Source organism: Pteronotus mesoamericanus, unplaced genomic scaffold (genome assembly GCF_021234165.1).
Source record: "Pteronotus mesoamericanus isolate MK-2021 breed Mesoamerican mustached bat unplaced genomic scaffold, CSHL_Meso_final scaffold_167, whole genome shotgun sequence".
NCBI classification, from domain to species: Eukaryota; Metazoa; Chordata; class Mammalia; order Chiroptera; family Mormoopidae; genus Pteronotus; species Pteronotus mesoamericanus.
Genome location: NW_026555308.1, coordinates 3,862,749 through 3,879,324, shown reverse-complemented (window position 1 = coordinate 3,879,324; position 16,576 = coordinate 3,862,749). Strand labels below are relative to the sequence as shown.

General features: G+C 47.1%; 1 protein-coding gene across 1 annotated transcript in view; it reads right to left on the bottom strand.

Annotated features, from left to right (window-relative positions):
- SEC14L5 (SEC14 like lipid binding 5) overlaps positions 1 to 16,576 on the bottom strand; it is a 45,518-nt gene that overhangs the window by 17,800 nt on the left and 11,142 nt on the right. Inside the window, exons 3-8 of the mRNA XM_054589553.1 lie at positions 12,698 to 12,847; positions 12,210 to 12,341; positions 9,554 to 9,682; positions 8,760 to 8,952; positions 3,371 to 3,483; positions 1,406 to 1,595 (exon numbers count right to left, since the gene is read on the bottom strand). Of these exons, the coding sequence (XP_054445528.1) occupies positions 1,406 to 1,595; positions 3,371 to 3,483; positions 8,760 to 8,952; positions 9,554 to 9,682; positions 12,210 to 12,341; positions 12,698 to 12,847 (907 nt within the window). The remainder of the gene's footprint in view (positions 1 to 1,405; positions 1,596 to 3,370; positions 3,484 to 8,759; positions 8,953 to 9,553; positions 9,683 to 12,209; positions 12,342 to 12,697; positions 12,848 to 16,576) is intronic.

Below are 16,576 nucleotides of genomic sequence, written 5' to 3'. Positions count from 1 at the left end.
ATGACTGTTGTTTAGTTTGGGGGGAAGTCAAGTTACATGTGGAGCCCCGACCAGTGTGGCTCAGTTGGTTAGGCGTTATCTCCCAAAATGAAGGGTTGCTGGTCAGGTCACATGCCTGGGTTGCAGGTTTGGTCCCTGGTTGGTTGGGGCACATACAAGAAGCAGCCAATCGATGTTTCTCTGTCACACCAATGTTTTTCTCCTTCTCTTTCCCCTTTCCCTCTCTCTAAAAACAAATAAATAAAAATCTTTAAAAATATACGTGGATTTTCAACTGCATGAGAGGGGTCAGCATCTCTAACCCCTGCATTGTTCAAGGATCAACTGTACATGAATTTTTATATAAGGAACACTGAAAGTCATAATAGGCACAGGCTTCAATGGAAAAAGAGCAAGAATTGCAAGTACGCTCTAACCATGGAAGACTTGACCCCTGCCCTCAGCGAGTATGGATGGCATAAATGTGAAGAAGTCACACTATTTCACCTGAGCCACCCAACATATATGTACTTGTCTGTCCCCTGTCCCCACACCAGCCTGTTTTCATAATAAACTTTACTGTGACAAAAAGTCAAAGATATTTATAGCGGGTTGAATAATATCCACCCAAAATTCATGTCCACTCAGAACGTGGCCTTATTTGAAAATGGGGTCTCTGCAGTAGTTAAGGATCTCGAGATGAAATCATACTGGATCACTGCAGGCCCTACATCCAATGACGGAGGTCTTTATAAAAAGAGAGGAGAGGCCAGCCCTGGCTGGTGTGCTCAGTGGATTGAGCACCGGCCTGCAAACAAAAGGATCACTGGTTCTATTCCCAGTCAGGTCACAGGCCTGGGTCACAGGCCAGGTCCCCAGCTGGGGGCGCATGAGAGGCAACCACACATTGATGTTTCTCTCTCTCTCTCTTTCTCCCTCCCTTCTCCTCTCTCTAGAAATAAATAAATCAAACACTTTTTTTAAAAAAAAGAAGAAGAAAAGGGGAGGACACAGAGAGGTACAGAAAGAGGAAGGTTGTGTGAAGACAAAGGCAGAGACTGGAGTGATGCTGCCAAGCTAAGGAACATCTGGGGCCACCAGAAGTTCTGTGATAAGGAAGGATTCTCCCCGAGTGCCTGCAGAGGGATCACAGCCTTGCTGGCACCTCAATTTCAGACTTCTGGCTTCCAGAACTAAGAGGGAATAAACTTTTTTTTTTAAACCACCCAGTTTGGGGCCACTGCGATGGCTGCCCCAGGAAACTATTTGCCTCAAGCCCAGCTCTGCCATCTTCATGGCTGGGTTGTCATCTCCAGATGTCCAGAAGAGTCAAAAGAAATAATAAGAAGCATGAAAAGTGGGGTTCAAAGTGCATTTGGCAGTAACCAAAATGTGCATTATCCATTATGTAAGTCTAGGAACACACCTATGTCCTGGTAGTGCCAGCCTCCCGCATAGAACTCCTCCAGGAGGGCAGGGGGGTGCCAGGTCTGAAGGAGGAGATCCACCTGGTGCTGCTTTCGCCAGCTCAAGGACTGGCACAACATCTCCCGGGCCTTGTCTAGGTGGAAGTCGCGAGCCCGCAGGAACCGAAGGATGTGCTGATCTTTGGGAATCTGAGAGAAGAAGGAGGAGCAACCCATAGAATGGTATTTCTTAACCCAGTAGATAAAATTATGGGAAATGAATCTCTTGGCTCATCTAAAAATACGTAGTTGGGGAATGAACCATGTGCATCCACAAGCCAAGGACTGCTAGCAGCTACCAGAAGCCAGGAGAGAGACAGAACAGATTCTCCCCCAGAACTTCCAGAAGGAGCCAACCCTGCTCTCACCTTGAGCTCAGATCTCTGGCCTCCAGGACTGGGAAAGAATAAATTTCTGTTATTTTAAGCCACCCAATTTGTGGCATTTTGTTTCAGCAGCCCCAGGAAATTAATACACCCTTCTTAACAGTTTGTTATATGAGCTGATAAATAATACCCCCCTTTTTTGTGCCTTGTGTTCAACCTGCATTCCTGCCACATATAATGCAAAAAGCCTAATAGCTGAGGTGAGAAACTAATACCGCACCAGCTCTTCTTCCTTCCCTAGGGCAAATATCAACAATCAATGGAAAACCAACCCCAAACAAAAGCACCCTTTACTGGGTGCTCATTCTGAACTAGACATGACTCTAAGCACTTTACATAGATTCCCATTCACTCTGGGAGGTGAATACTAATGTTATTCCCATTTTACAGATGAGGAAACAGAGGCAGACAGGTTACATCACAGCCCAACACTAATTCCCTTTTCTGCTCCCCAAAGTGGGGAGGGGGTGCTGGGAGGGAAGGCCAGCAACTCATGACTAAGCAGGAAGTTCTCATTCAACAGAGTGGAAGGTCAAGTCCATGGTAGGGACCCAAATGCATTGTGGACCTTTGTGTGATGAGTCTTAGATTCAAAATTGCAAAATCCACATGCAGTCAAAAATCAACTCTTGCAAGTCACTAAGTCTCTTTTATTTATTTATCTTTTAAGATTTTATTTATTTATTTTTAGAGAGTGGAAGGGAGGGAGAAAGAGAGGGAGAGAATCATCGATGTGAGAGAGAAACATCGATCAGTTGCCTCTCATACATGCCCTGAGCAGGGACCAAACCCTACAACCCAGGCATGTGCCCTGACTGGGAATCATACTGGTGACCTTTTGGTTTGTGGGACAATGCTCCAACCAGCTGAGCCACACCGGTCAGGGCCATTACAACTCTTTTTAAAAGAACAGTGTGCATGGTTTTGTGAACAGTAGTGGTTGTCAATTGGAGGTAACTGTGCCCCACAGGGGACATTTGGTGATGGCTGGAACCATTTTTGGTTGTCACAACGGGGGGTGAGAAGAGCTCATGGCATCAAGTAGGTAGAGATCAGGGGTGTTGCTCAAAACCCTACTGTCCACACGATAGCCCCCACCAGAATTGTCTGGCCTTGCCCTGGCCAGGTGGCTCAGTTGGTTGAGCACTGCCCTGTACACCAAAAGGCTGAGGGTTTGGTACCTGGTCGGGGCATGTACGAGAGGCAGCCAATCGATGTTTCTCTCTGACATCGATGTCTCTCCCTCTTTCTCTCCCCCACCCCTTCCCCTCTCTCTAAAATCAATAAGCATGTCCTTGGGTGAAGATAAAAAAGAAAAATTGTCCACCCTCAAATGTCAATAGTGCATTATCAGTGATAATGCGCAGCATGCATTATATATAAATGAAACAGTATACAATGAAAAGAAGGCAAAATCCAAGTATCCAGCATTGCTAATTACACAAACTTATTTCCCTGACCCTTCCTCCCCAGTGCCTGAGGCTGGGCAGCAATAGCTAAATATGCGCCTGGCCCGGCAAGCCCCAGCCCTGCACCTACCTTGCCTTTGTGTGTCTCCTGCAGCCAGTGCCGGAGCTGAATCAGGCAGCTCTCCTGCATGGGCGTGAGGTGACCCAGGCACCTTTCAATGTAGTCTATGTCCAGCTTGTCCCCTGGAAGAGAAGAAGGGGAGCTTCAGGAAAAGAGATGCAGTATCTCTCCACTACCATGTCTATACTTTCTGGAACCCATACCTCACTGGCCACCTTTGATTTGAAATGTAGTTCCAAGCTATATGGTAGCCCTTCCACCAGGTGACAGCCCTATGGGCTCCAGATCCGCTAGTCTTTCCAATCCATATGCAGGGTGGTTCTGAAAACTCATGCTGGGACAAGCCTGGATCTCACAGTGGCAAGTGATATGTGCCCTTTGACCTTTAGAAATGGAAATAATCCCCATTTTCTAGAGATCTCCCACCCTCTGAATATTTTTTCCACACACCCCCCTTTTGGCAAGCACTAGCTTGTTCTCTATATCTATGGGTCTGATCTATTTCATTTTGTTTACTCATTTGTTTTGGTTTTTTTTTAGATTCCACATATAAGTGAAATCATATTTGTCTTTCTCTGACTTACTTCACTTAGAATAATAATACCCTCTGGGTCCATCCATGTTGCCGCAAATGGCAAGATTTCATTCTTTTTTATTGCTGAATAATATTCCATTGTATATATGTACCACATCTTCTTCATTTGCCTATTCATAGACTCTTAGTTTGCTTCCATATCTTGGCCATTACCAGTAATGCTGCAATGAACATGGGGGTGCAAATATATTTTTAAATTAGTGTGTTTTTTTTCCTCCAGATAAATACCAAGAAGTGGAATTGCTGAATGATATGGCTGCTCTATTTTTTTATTTTTTGAAGAAACTCCATACTGTTTTTCCCAGTAGCTGCACCAGTCTACACTCCCACCAAGAGTGCATGAGGATTCCTTTTTCTCCATGTCCTTGTCAACGCTTGTTGTGTATTAATTTATTGATGATAGTCATTTGACAGATATGAAGTGACATCTCATCGTGGGCTTTTTTAAAGATTTTATTTATTTATTTTTAGAGAGAGGAGAGGGAGGGAGAAAGAAAGGGAGAGAAACATCGACTGGTTGCCTCTTAAATGCCCCCAACTGGGGATCTGGCCCACAAACCAGGCATGTGTCCTGAGTGAAAATCAAACCCATGACCTTTCAGTTCCTAGGCTGAAGCTCAGTCCACTGAACCACACCAGCCAGGGCTATTTATTTATTTTTAGAGAGGGGGAAGGGAGGGAGAAAGAGTGGAAGAGTAACATCAACGTGGAAGAGAAACATCAATCCGTTGCGTCTCTCACACCCCCAGCCAAGAACCTGGCTCACAGCCTAGGCATGTGCCCTGACTGGGAATCGAATTGGCAACCTTTCTGTTTGCGGGACGATTACCAACCCACTGAGCCACAACTGGTCAGGGTTCATCGTGATTATAATTTGCATTTTCCTGAGAATGAACGATGTTGAGCATTTTTTCATGTATCTGTTGGCTGTCTATAATGTCTTCTTTTGAGAACTGTCTATTCAAGTCCTCTGCCAATTTTTTAAATTGGTTTCTTTGTTTTGGGGTGTTAAATTGTACGAGTTTCTTCTATTTTGGGATATTAACCCTGCGTTGGATGTATCATCTAGGAATATTTTCTCCCATTCATTAGGTTGTCTTTTGTGTTGTCAATGGTTTCCTTTGCTGTGCAAAAACATTTTAATTTGATATAAGTCCCATGTGTTTGTTTTTTCTTTTGTTTCCCTTCACCCAAGGAGATACAAATGCATATCCAAAAAAATATTGCTAAGAGTGATGTTAAAGAGTTTACTGCCTGTTTTCTTCTAGGAGATTTATGGTTTCAAGCCTTACAGATAAGTTATTGATCCATTTTTAGTTTATTTTGTATATGGTGTAAGAAAGTGGTCTAGTTTCATTTTTTGTCTGTATCTGTACAGTTTTTCCAACACCATTTATTGAAGAGACTGTCTTTACCCCATTGTATATCTTTCCCTCCTTTGTTGTAGATTAATTGACCATATAAGCAAGGATTTACTTCTGGGCTCTCCATTCTATTCCGTTGATCTATACATCTGTTTTTATGAAAGTGCCATACTGTTTTGGTTATTGTAACTTTATGGTATAGTTTGATATCAGGAAGCATGATACCTCCCACTTTGTTCTTCCTCAAAATTTATGCGGCTACTTTGTGGTAAATTTTAGGATTACTTGTTCTAATTCTGAGAAGAATGCCACTTATATTTTAATAGGGAATGCACTGAATCTGTAGATCAGTCTTGATAGAAAGGATATTTTAACAATATTAATTCTTCCAATCCATGAGCAGGGCATATAGCCTTCCATTTATTTGTATCTTCAGTCTCTTTCTTCAATATCTCAGAGTTTTCTTATAGAGTACAGGTCTTTCATCTCTTTGGTTAAATTTATTTGTTTTCTTAATTTCTCCTCCTGATCATTTGTTATTGATGTAACAATATGACATGCATTGTGCATCATCTCAGTAAGTTCTCCCAACTATCCTATGAGGTGTTCCCAATTTAGAGAAGACAAAACTATGACTGAGAGGTTACGTAAACTCAAATGAGTAAATGCATGTAGTGCACTTAGCATAACAGGCGGTTGATAAATACCAGTTTCTTTTGCCTTCACACCACCCCAGACCCCTTGTGGGCTGTGAGGCTTTGGGTAGACAGAGCCCTGACCCCAAAATACAGCCCATAGCTGCACAGATCATTTCCACGGTTCAACCCCATCTTACACAATTGGGCTGTCTGGGGTCCACCGTGCTGACCTTTAGAGGCTGTGCTCCAACCTGAAGTCCTGTTGCCCACTCTTAACTGTTGGGGTGGTATATGCTGGCATGGAGAGGCATCTTGGGGTGTTAGCCTCTCAGCAATGGATGGAGACACTCTACAAAGAGTGGCCCTGTGGGCATAGCTCATTTTTTGTGCAGACAGCACAATAAGAAAACAAATGGCACGTCTGCACACCCAGGAGCAAGATCCAATGTTTCCTTCCAAAACAAAGCCTGGGTCTGGGGGTCATGCCATCTGCTCTAGGAGGCATCTGGGTAACCAGAGGCAGAAGGGATGCTGGGAGGGGGTAACTGTCCAGACCCTGAAACACTCACAGAGAGATCAGAAGCAGAGATGCTAGAGGGTGAGGAAGGACTTATGGGGGGCAAGGAAGGGCTGAGGTGAAAAAACACAAGGGAGGCAGGAGATCCCATCATTCTTCTAGCCTCCCAGCGGCTGTGAAGGCCTCTTTCTCCAGAACACAAAGGCTCAGTGATTCAGAGCAGGATGGCAGGGGCATGACTTGTGCCTCCCACTAGCCTTCCTGAGTACCAGCCCTGCTTTGGACAGCACAGACAGAGAAGGGAGGAAAGGCCTGTGTGAAACGGGAAGGGCACAGGACATGACCCGCAGAAAGTGTGCACAAGAAGGGGAAGAACTGCGGTGCTATAAAAACATCTTTTTTTTAAGATTTTATTTATTTTTTTAGAGAGGGGGAAGGGTGGGAGAAAGAGGGAGAGACACATCTATGTGTGAGAGAAAACCAGTTGCCTCTCCCACACCCCCAACTGGGGACCTGGCCGCAACCGGGAATCAAACTAGTGACCTTTCGGTTCACAGGCCAGCATTCAACCCACTGAGCCATACCAGCCAGGAATGTAAAAAAAATTTTTAGCATTTTAAAAATGTATGTACAATAGCAGGCAGCTAGTGCACACGGTTGGTGCAGAATAAATCACTGTTAAACAAATGAATTTTGTTCTTCCTAAACCACATTCCCTGATGTGGTTTTGGTGACATGGTCTATCGCTAAGTCAGGCAAGCCCTACACTTCCATGTTCCCTAAAGAGAAACTGAAGTGTCGTGGGCACAAGCACGCATGGTTAAAGCTGGATGCACAGCCGTGTGTGTAGCTTTGTGTCCTAGGTTTTTTTCCTTTAACACCACATTGTGAACATATTCCATATCAATAAAAGTCTGAAATGTGACAAAGGGCTAATTGCCTTGATATATATATGCAAAGAGCTCTCACAAAATAGTTAGAAATTAACGGGCAAATAGGAAAATGGACAAAGAACAAAAAGAGGGATTCATAAATAAGGTGAAGTCATTAAACATGAAAAAGAATGCTTGAGCTCACTCATAAGAAGTAATCACTAATCTACTAATGTTCACTTTTTACCTTTCAGAAGTTTAAAATGTTTACTAACTGTCTTGTGAAGAGCCGAGGTAAACTCAGGAATAGACACAGCTATACATACACTTTTGATAGGAACATTGCCTAGTACAACTTCTTTGCAGGCCTAATTGGTAAATCTACCAGAATTTTAGTTGCACACAACCTTGACTCATCAATTCAACTTGTTAAATTATATGCTATGTACATACTCATGCAAATATTTTTAAAACCAAAAATATACCACATTATTTGTATTTTTTTAAAAATGAAAACATGCCCTGGCCGGGTAGCTCAGTTGGTTACAGCGTCGTTCCAATATGCCAAGGTTGTAGGTTCAACCCATGGTCAAGGTGCGTACAAGAATCAACCAATGAAGGCATAGATAAGTGGAACAATGAACTGATGTCTCTCCCTCCTGCCTGCCTCCCTCCCTTCCTCTCTTTCTTTAAACTTAATAAATAAAATTTGTTTTTAAAAAAAAGTTTTCTAAAAAAAACAGAAACAACCTAAATATCCATCCGTAGAGGACTAGCTAACTACACTAATTAAAAATAATCAATAAAGGTTTATTAATAAATAAGTTGTGGTGTAGTCACACCATGAAATATGTCAAATTGCTAAGACACATGCACTGATATAGAAAGCTATTCAAGAAACATCAGCAAGTGAAAAAAACAAAGTAGCAAATAGAATGTATCATATGTTCTCATTTGTTCAACCTAGGTTATACATGTATGTACGTATGCAGGTATGTATGTATATGTTTGTACATTTTATGTATAGATGCCTAGATAGTTTCCTAAACACAAAAATACTGTTGCCTCCAAGGAGAGCAAAGGAGTCTTGCTTCCTACTTGACATCTTCTGAGCAATTGGAATTTTTTTCACGATGATCGTGCATTACTCATATAATTTAAAATAATAATAAAACCAGAGAAAAGGGGAGCCCTCAGGCATCAGATCAGGTCAATTCCTGATCTAAAAATAAACCAGTTCTGGCTCTTGGGTTGGAAGGGAGAGAGGGCAAAGCAGCTGTGGGAGGGGGGAGGCTGAGTCATCCCAGGACCCAGGCCCACGCCCAGGGGACCCATGGCAGTTCTCCCCCCACAGAGCGAGCTGACCCCACGCAGACTTCCTAGAACTTCAGGCTTCAGCCACAGTCACCTACCGTCAGTCCCAACCATCTCTGAATCAGGGCCCTGGGTGCTTCTGGGCCCATCAACCTCCCGGGAGCTGGCATCTCCCAGCCCAGCCTGGGAGCGGGTGTCCTTCTCTCGGACTGGGGCAGGCGTCCACCGGGGAATGTGAGAGGTGCCCTGAGAGATGAGCTCATTCAGGTAATGCTCAATCACCTCCTTCCCCTGGAAGCCAGAGAGAACCAAGACACATCAGCACCGCGCAGGACAGCGAGGGGACCAGCACCAGCCTGGGAGTCACCCCACCTGCTCTGGTCCCAGCCCTGACATGTAGCTATTAAGCAGTTGAAATGTGGCTGAGCCAAATGGAAATGTGCTGTGAATGTTAAACACACACCAAATTTGCAAGACTTGGCTCCAAACAAAGAATGTAAGGTTTATATCAATAACATATTGGACACAATATATATTCTTAAAATGAATTTCATCTACTCGGTGATGGGGTTATATCTTTAAACCAAGCAGGTGCAATTTTAACCAGGAAAAAGCACCACACAATGTCCCTACTGTGTCCACAGAGTTCACACAACAGCCTGGGAACAATCAGGACAGTGATTGTGATGCCCCCATTACGGGCTTGCTGTCCATCCATCATCTCCTGTAATATGGCCATGGTTAGAATACCCATTTTATGGATGAGGAAGGTTAAGGATCTTGCCTGATGTCACATGGGTTGTCAGGTGGCAGAGGAGGGTTTGAACCAGGACTGGCAGCCCCCAAGTTCTATGCACTATCCTCCTTGTGACAGATGGAACCCCTCTCTTACCCTCTTGACGTTGGCTGTGTACTGCTTCATTGCAATCTTTTCCAAGGCACTTTCAAAGCCAAAAAAGGACCGGATGTCGAGTGAGGCAGATTGCTCAAAACAAGTCCACTCCTCATTCTCAGGGTGGACCTGAAAGCAAGTCAGGGGTGATAACACAGTCAGGGGTGATAACACTGGGAGGGTGGGAGATACCATCCCCTCCCCTTGGGCTCTCCTGGTGACCTGGGCCCAGACAGAGCATGCAGTGGACAGCATTGTCACAGCAGGCGACACCCAAGGGATCCAGCAGGGCCAAGAGTCCCCACCCAGAAAGCAAAACAAGGTCTAAAGTGTTAGAGAACAAAGAACCTTTTCAGGAGGGGCTCGAAGAAAGTGGATATGATATCTGCATTCCTGTCCCTTAAAAATTATAGGTGTATAATGATACATAAATAGGTAATATATTTAATATAATATATCATATATATAAATAAAGTATACACAAGTATACACTTTATTTTATTTTTTAAAAATTTCATTTATTTATTTTTAGAGAAAGGGAAGGAGAAAGAGAGGAAGAGAGACATTAATGCACAAGGGAAACATCAATGAACTGCCTCCTGCACACCCCCAACCAGGGACCTGGCCCACAACCCAGGCATATGCCCTGACCAGGAATCGAACTGGCGACATTTCAGTTTATGGGATGATACCCAACCCACTGAGCCATACCAGTCAGGGCCAAATATACATTTTAGATATATATTTTTAAAATGTGTGTTATGTGTTTATATATAATATATAATAAATATTTATATGTGTAAGCAAAGATAAACTTCATTGACAGAGCTACCACACAAACCCAAGCTTAGAGCCTCTCAAACTTCCACAGGCAGAAGCATTACCAGGGAGCCTACTAAATATGCATGAGCCTGGGTGGAATAGACCCAGGGTGGGGCCCAGGAATCTGCTTGTCACAAGCAGCCTGAGTGATGCTGATTCCGCTGTCAGTGGAACTCACTCTGAGAACCACTACACTAAATGGGATTTATAAACCCCCACCCACACCTCCCCAGATGTAAACATCTGAACATCATAGGCCCAGTTTCCAGAAGGCCCCCCAAAAAGCTGGAGGTATGCAAAGGATAAAGCATTTCCTGGACACCTGCTGTGTATATGAGGCACCACAGGACAAATCAAGGAAGCACGGTCTCCCTGCACGTGGGGGAGGCTAGGCGAAGATATATCAACCACGCCTGTAATGTGACTTAGTTGCCACACAAATACCATTTGGGATCTAGCACAGCTTCATTGTCTCATTTGCTCCTCCAGCCCTGGATGAGGCAGGTTCTGCTGAGGTCCCCTTTCACTGATATGGAAAGGTGGCTCAGGAAAGGGAAAGCAACGTGTCCAACGTCAGTCAGCAAGAAAGTGGCAAAGCTGTGGCCAGTGTGGCTCAGGTGGTTGAAGCATCATCCAGTAGAGAGAAAAGTCAAGGGTTTGATTCCCAGTCAGGGCGCACGCCCAGGTTTTGGGTTCAATTCCTGGTCAGGGTGCATAGGAGAAGGCAACCAGTCAATGTTTCTCTCTTACATCAATGTTGCTCTTTCCCTTCCCCTCTCTCTAAAAGCAATGAAAAATGTCCTCAGATGAAGCTAAAAACAAAAAAGAAAGTGGCAAAACTGGGTTCCAAATGCCTCCAGAGGCCTCACTCCATCCCCGAGGCCAGCGGGACCCCTGCAGCCCTCATTCTGACCCCCTTCTCCCATCTGCTGTTCCCTCCTCCAGAACTCATTTCCCAGCCCTCTCCTCCCCCAGCTCCCAGCTTCTGTGGCACTTCCTCAGGGAACACTGTTACCTAAGACAGGGCCCCTCCTCTTATTTTCTGTAATCCTGTCTGCTCCATCTCTTCTCAGCGCATGTGACAAAATTATGTCTATACTGATTTGTTGGGTTTTTTCTGGACAAAGTTTTAAGTCTATACTGATTTGCGTGTGTTTTTTTTCTTGTTGTTGTTTTTCTGGACAAAGTTATCAGTCTATACTGATCTGTCATTCCCTCCCCCAGCCTGTGTTTCCCACTGGAATGGAAGTTCTATGAGGGCAATGGTCAGGCCAATTGGTTCACCCCTGGATGCCCAGTCAGCGTGCCTGACACAGAGTAGCTGCTTAATCACTATGTACTAGAGAATAATAATAATTATCCTTAATTATATTAAAAAGTAACACATATACAGAACTTAATACATGAGGTACTCGCGTAAGGGGTGTGGATATTTTACTTCCTCTAACCCTCACCACAGCCTATGTGGTAGGTACCATCATTAACCCCATCATACAGGCAGATAAATGAGGCCCAGTTTCTTGAAGGCAGGAAAGGGGAGAGAGAAAACTGGAGGAAGAAGGCAAGTTGCCAGGTTTAGCCAATAAAGTGCAGGATGCCCGGTGGTATTTGAATTTAAGATAAATGACGAAAAATATTTTAGTAAGGATGTCCCAAGCAATATTCGAGACTGCTTAAACTTGTAAAAAGGAAAAAAAGTATCAGCCTGTATCTGAACTGCAGATGTAAGGAGCGTCCTGCTTCTTCTCTGACAGACTCTGGGCGGGAAGGAAGTGGCCAGGACGCAGGGACTCAGGGCCTGGGCGGAGGGGCCGGCCGCCCAGCCGGCGCTCACCGTGTAGCTGCAGTTCTCGTGGACCACCACGCGGCTCGCGAAGGTCTCGTTGTGTGCTTCGATGTGGAGAGTCCTCTCCTTCCAGTTCAAGACGTTTTTCTGCACGAAAACCACGTGCTCCACACCAGCGATCTGCAAGGGAAGGGGCAGCTCACCCCGAGGACTAGCCCCTGTAACCCCGGGGTCCCATGCCCCATGCCTGCCCACCCATCTGGGCCAGGATCTCCGACTCCCTCTCCCCAGCCCCCATTCCGGGACCCCGTTCGGTCCTCGTACCCCAACACCCGGCCCAGTCCCGGCCCAGCCTCCTGGCCCTTGGCCCTCCGGACCTAGCTGGCCCTCCGACCAGACCCTACCGCATAACCCTCTTCCAGCACCAACATTCACACGCTCGCCCCGCAGCCTGGCCCCCAGGCACTCCTCCAGTGCTGACCGGCCACCACCCTGTCCGATCTCCTCCTCTGCTCCCCGGCGCCCTGGGCTCCCACCTTCCGCAGCAGCCGCGGGGCTTCCACGCGCAGCCGGCAGCTCCGCTCCACCACGTGCACCGCGCCATCCTCGCTGCGGGACTCGCACAGTATCTCGCTGCCCAGGAAGACAGGAATCTGCGGGCAGGTGGGGAAGCGCTTCTCGTAGGCCTGGGGGTCAAGGGGAGGGAGTGCGAGGGGGAGGCCAAGGCCCACCGGCACAGCGCGGCTCCTCCCCGAGCTGCAGTGTCCTCTCCTTACGGGGTGTGGAGAGTGAGAAGAGCATTTCTGGCCCCTGAGGAGCGCAGTGACCACTGCTGCTGTACTAACAAGACCGTCGTTTGCCTGTGCGGTGACCTGGCAGATCACCTTTTGGCCTCACCTTTGAGCTTTCGGTCTCAGAAGAAAGAGTGGGCTTGCCCGGGATATTTTAAAAGAAAGCATCTTTCAGGGGGGAAAAAAATTTTTAACAAAATTCAACACCTCTTCATGATAAAAATTCAACAAACAAGGAGAGAAGAGAATTTTCTCAGCCTGATAAAGGGCATCTACAGAAAGCCACAGCGAACCTCACACTCGATGGTGACAGACTGAACACTTCTTCCCCCAGAGCAGGAACAAGGCGAGGTTATCTGCTTATTCAACATCCTGGAGGTTCTAGCCAGAGCAGGCAGGCAACTAAGAAGGAAAAGGCATCCAGACTGGAAAACCAGTCTGTGCCTACTTCCAGAAGTACCGGGGTCGGGACCACTGGGGGGCGCGCGAGCGTCCGTGGCTGGCGGCATTCAAGCAGGGTCTGCTCCTGCGCCGGTCACGGCCCACACGCCAGGGAATCAGGATCAAAGCGAGTTCCAAATATAGCCTCGGCATCTGAGGACACACACTGCCACCCCAACCCTCCCCGCGGAGAGGCGGCACCCACCCAGCTCAGACTGACAGAGGTAGGGGAGGGGAGGGGAAGAAATGAAACCGTGCCTGTTGCCCTTGGTGTTATCCCAGCCCCACAAGGCCAGCCCAGCGCGTCCTCCGCCAGGGTCAGGAGGATAAGGACTGCCTCCTTGCCATATGTCAAAACTGGTTGCTTCATACAAACACACCAGCTTTAGAACAGGGCATGCTGGTCCCTGAGGGAAAGGGCACCGTGGAGCTCCCAGACAGGGGTCTGGGTTCTAAGGACTGGCAAGGGAGGGCGCTGAACCCTCTTTCAAAGGAAGGCGTTTCCCCTCTGAGGAGGGGGCCTCACGGCAAAGTGATTGAGCGCTGGATGGAGCTCCACCTCCTCCCAGCAGAGGGACAGGTCCCTTCCTTACTCTCAGTCTGTTTTATCATCTGGAAAAATGGGTGTACACCCAATTTGTCCCCCAGAAGACAAAGCCAGGTCGAATATCTCATACAGAGTGTGGCACATCGCAGGCACTCAGCATCTTCCCTCTCCAGGCAACAGGACTCAAATGGTGGCGCCCTACAGGTTTGCAAGAGCGGAACACAGCCCCTTCCCAGCCCCTTCCCAGCCCCTTCCCAGCCCCTTCCCAGCCCCTTCCCACCCCTTCCCGCCCCTTCCCGAGCACTCTGCTGGCCTCGATACAGGAGGGAACCAGAGGAGCCAATTTGGGTCCCTCCTCTGTGATGGACAGATCGATGCTGACATGTTTTGAAAGTATAAAGAGGGAAAGGGGTGCATGTTTCAGGAGTGGTCAGGCTCAGTTCGAGTCTCTGCTACTTTCTCATTGGATGACCTCGGGCAAGTCAGTTGCCCTCGCTGAGACTCCATTTCCTCATCTGTAATGTGAGGACATCACCAGATTGTGTCTCAGAGTAGTTGGTACTCATCAAGCCTTGACTCTGCTCTTCCAGTTGTGTATGTTGTTCCATTTAACCCTCTGCATGGCTTCCTCATTTGACAATGAGGAAACCGGGGCCCAGAGAAGCTAAGTAACTTACTCAAGGTCACACAGTGCAAAATGGTGAATCTGGATTTGAATCCCAAGTTGCCTCTGCCCCGTTCCCTCAGGAACCCCTTGCTGAGCAGCAAGTCTTGTTCTGCCAGGTAGCTCGAAAACAGAGCCAGGTTTTGTCCTCTGGGGCTATGTGGTCACAATTTCTCCTTTCTCTACTCTAAGTCCTTCAACTCTTGCCAGGCAGTGGCCACACTACCCCTGAGCTTCTCCACTTCCACTGACTATTCATCAGTCTCTCTCCTGCTGCCCAAATGAAAGGATGTACTTAGAACAGACCTGTATACACAGGACAAACCCCACACTCTGCATTATAGCCCTGGGGGATCTGTCCCACTAGCCCTCCTCCCACCCCAGCCTTCATCACTCTGCCCTAGCCATGCCAGCCTCACTGTTTCTAGAACACACTGTTATGAGTTGAACTGAACCCCCCACCTCCAGCAAAACTGAAGTGTTGAAGTCCTAACCCCCAGGACTTCTGAATGTGACCTTATTTGGAAGCAGGTTGTTGCAGATGTAGTTAATTAAGATGAGGTCATACTAGAATCGGGTGGGCCCTAATCCAATATGACAGATGTCCTTATAAAAGGGAAAATGTGGACACAAGCACACACACAGAATGCCACATGAAGATGAAGGCACTGATCGGGATGATTCCACTGCAAGCCAGGAAACCCCAGGGATTACTGGCAACACCAGAAGCTAGGGGAGAGGTCTGGAACAGCTCATCCCTCTGAAGGAACCAACTCTGCCAACACCTTAATCTTGGGTTTCTAGCCTCCAGATCGTGAGATTAAACATTTCTGCTGTTTAAGCCCCCCGTACTTCATCATGTTAGCCACAGGAAACAGGAAATCCACCCACCAAGTTTGTTCCTGCCCAGGGCCTTTGTACTAGCTGTTTCCTCTGTTTGGAAAACTGATCGATTCACTTGACAGTGATGGGGGAGGGGGTAGGAATCACTGAGGCTCCCTGAAGGTAGAAGACAAGGATGAGGGTCTACTCTTCAGGGATTTTTCTGTCTCTGCTGGTCCCTCTTCCTGGGACGCCCTCCCCCACTTCCCCTGCAAGGCTGCCTCCTCCCCGTTCTCCATCCTGTAGCCAGTTCATTTACTTGATAGCACTATGGCACCTTTTAACCATGCATACTTACGTGCTTGTATGTGGTGCGCTAAGGGCCTAGGCTGCATGCTTTTTAGCAGCACTAACCTCACACCTGCATCCATCTCAGTTCTTGGCACACACTAGGGGCTCATAAAGAAATGCCAACGAGCACAGAAAGAAATAAAATAATCTTGCTAAAGTCCCAAATAGCCCCAAGAAGGTGTTGGAGGGGAACAACAGGCCGTGGTTCAGCCAATGCAGCCAGCTGAGAGCACTGAGCTTCACTGGCCAACTTCCTGTCATAACAAACCTTGTTAGAAGAGCCCCATCTGGAGCCCCCAGATAACAGGGGAGAGGCATGGGGGCTGATCAGCAGCAGACATATGAATGGGCACAAGTTACCCTGCCTGTGCAAGGGAAGGCGCTGCCTTCTCAAGTGAGCAGTGGCTGCTCCAACAACAGAGCCACCCAGGTGTTGGGGGGCCCAAGAGCTCAGGCTCCATCTGGAAGGCAGGGGCCCCAAAGTAAGGAGACCGGCGCCGTGCCGGTTCTCCAATGTCAGAGGACTATCAGCTGGAGATTCCCTCGGGTTTTGAGGTCTGACACTGTTGTTTGACACTGTTGTCACTGACATTTACAAAATGCTAACTGCATCATTTCATCCTCAGCATGCCCTGATGAGATGGGAACTAGTGTTTTCCCATTTTACAGCTGAGCAATTTGAGGCTTGGGAAGACATTACGTGACTGCTGTAAGTGGCAGAATTGAAGCCAGGCCTGGCTGACCCAGACCCCAGCCTGGAACCACCCTGTCCTGCTTCTTGGGGGTCATGGGCTATATC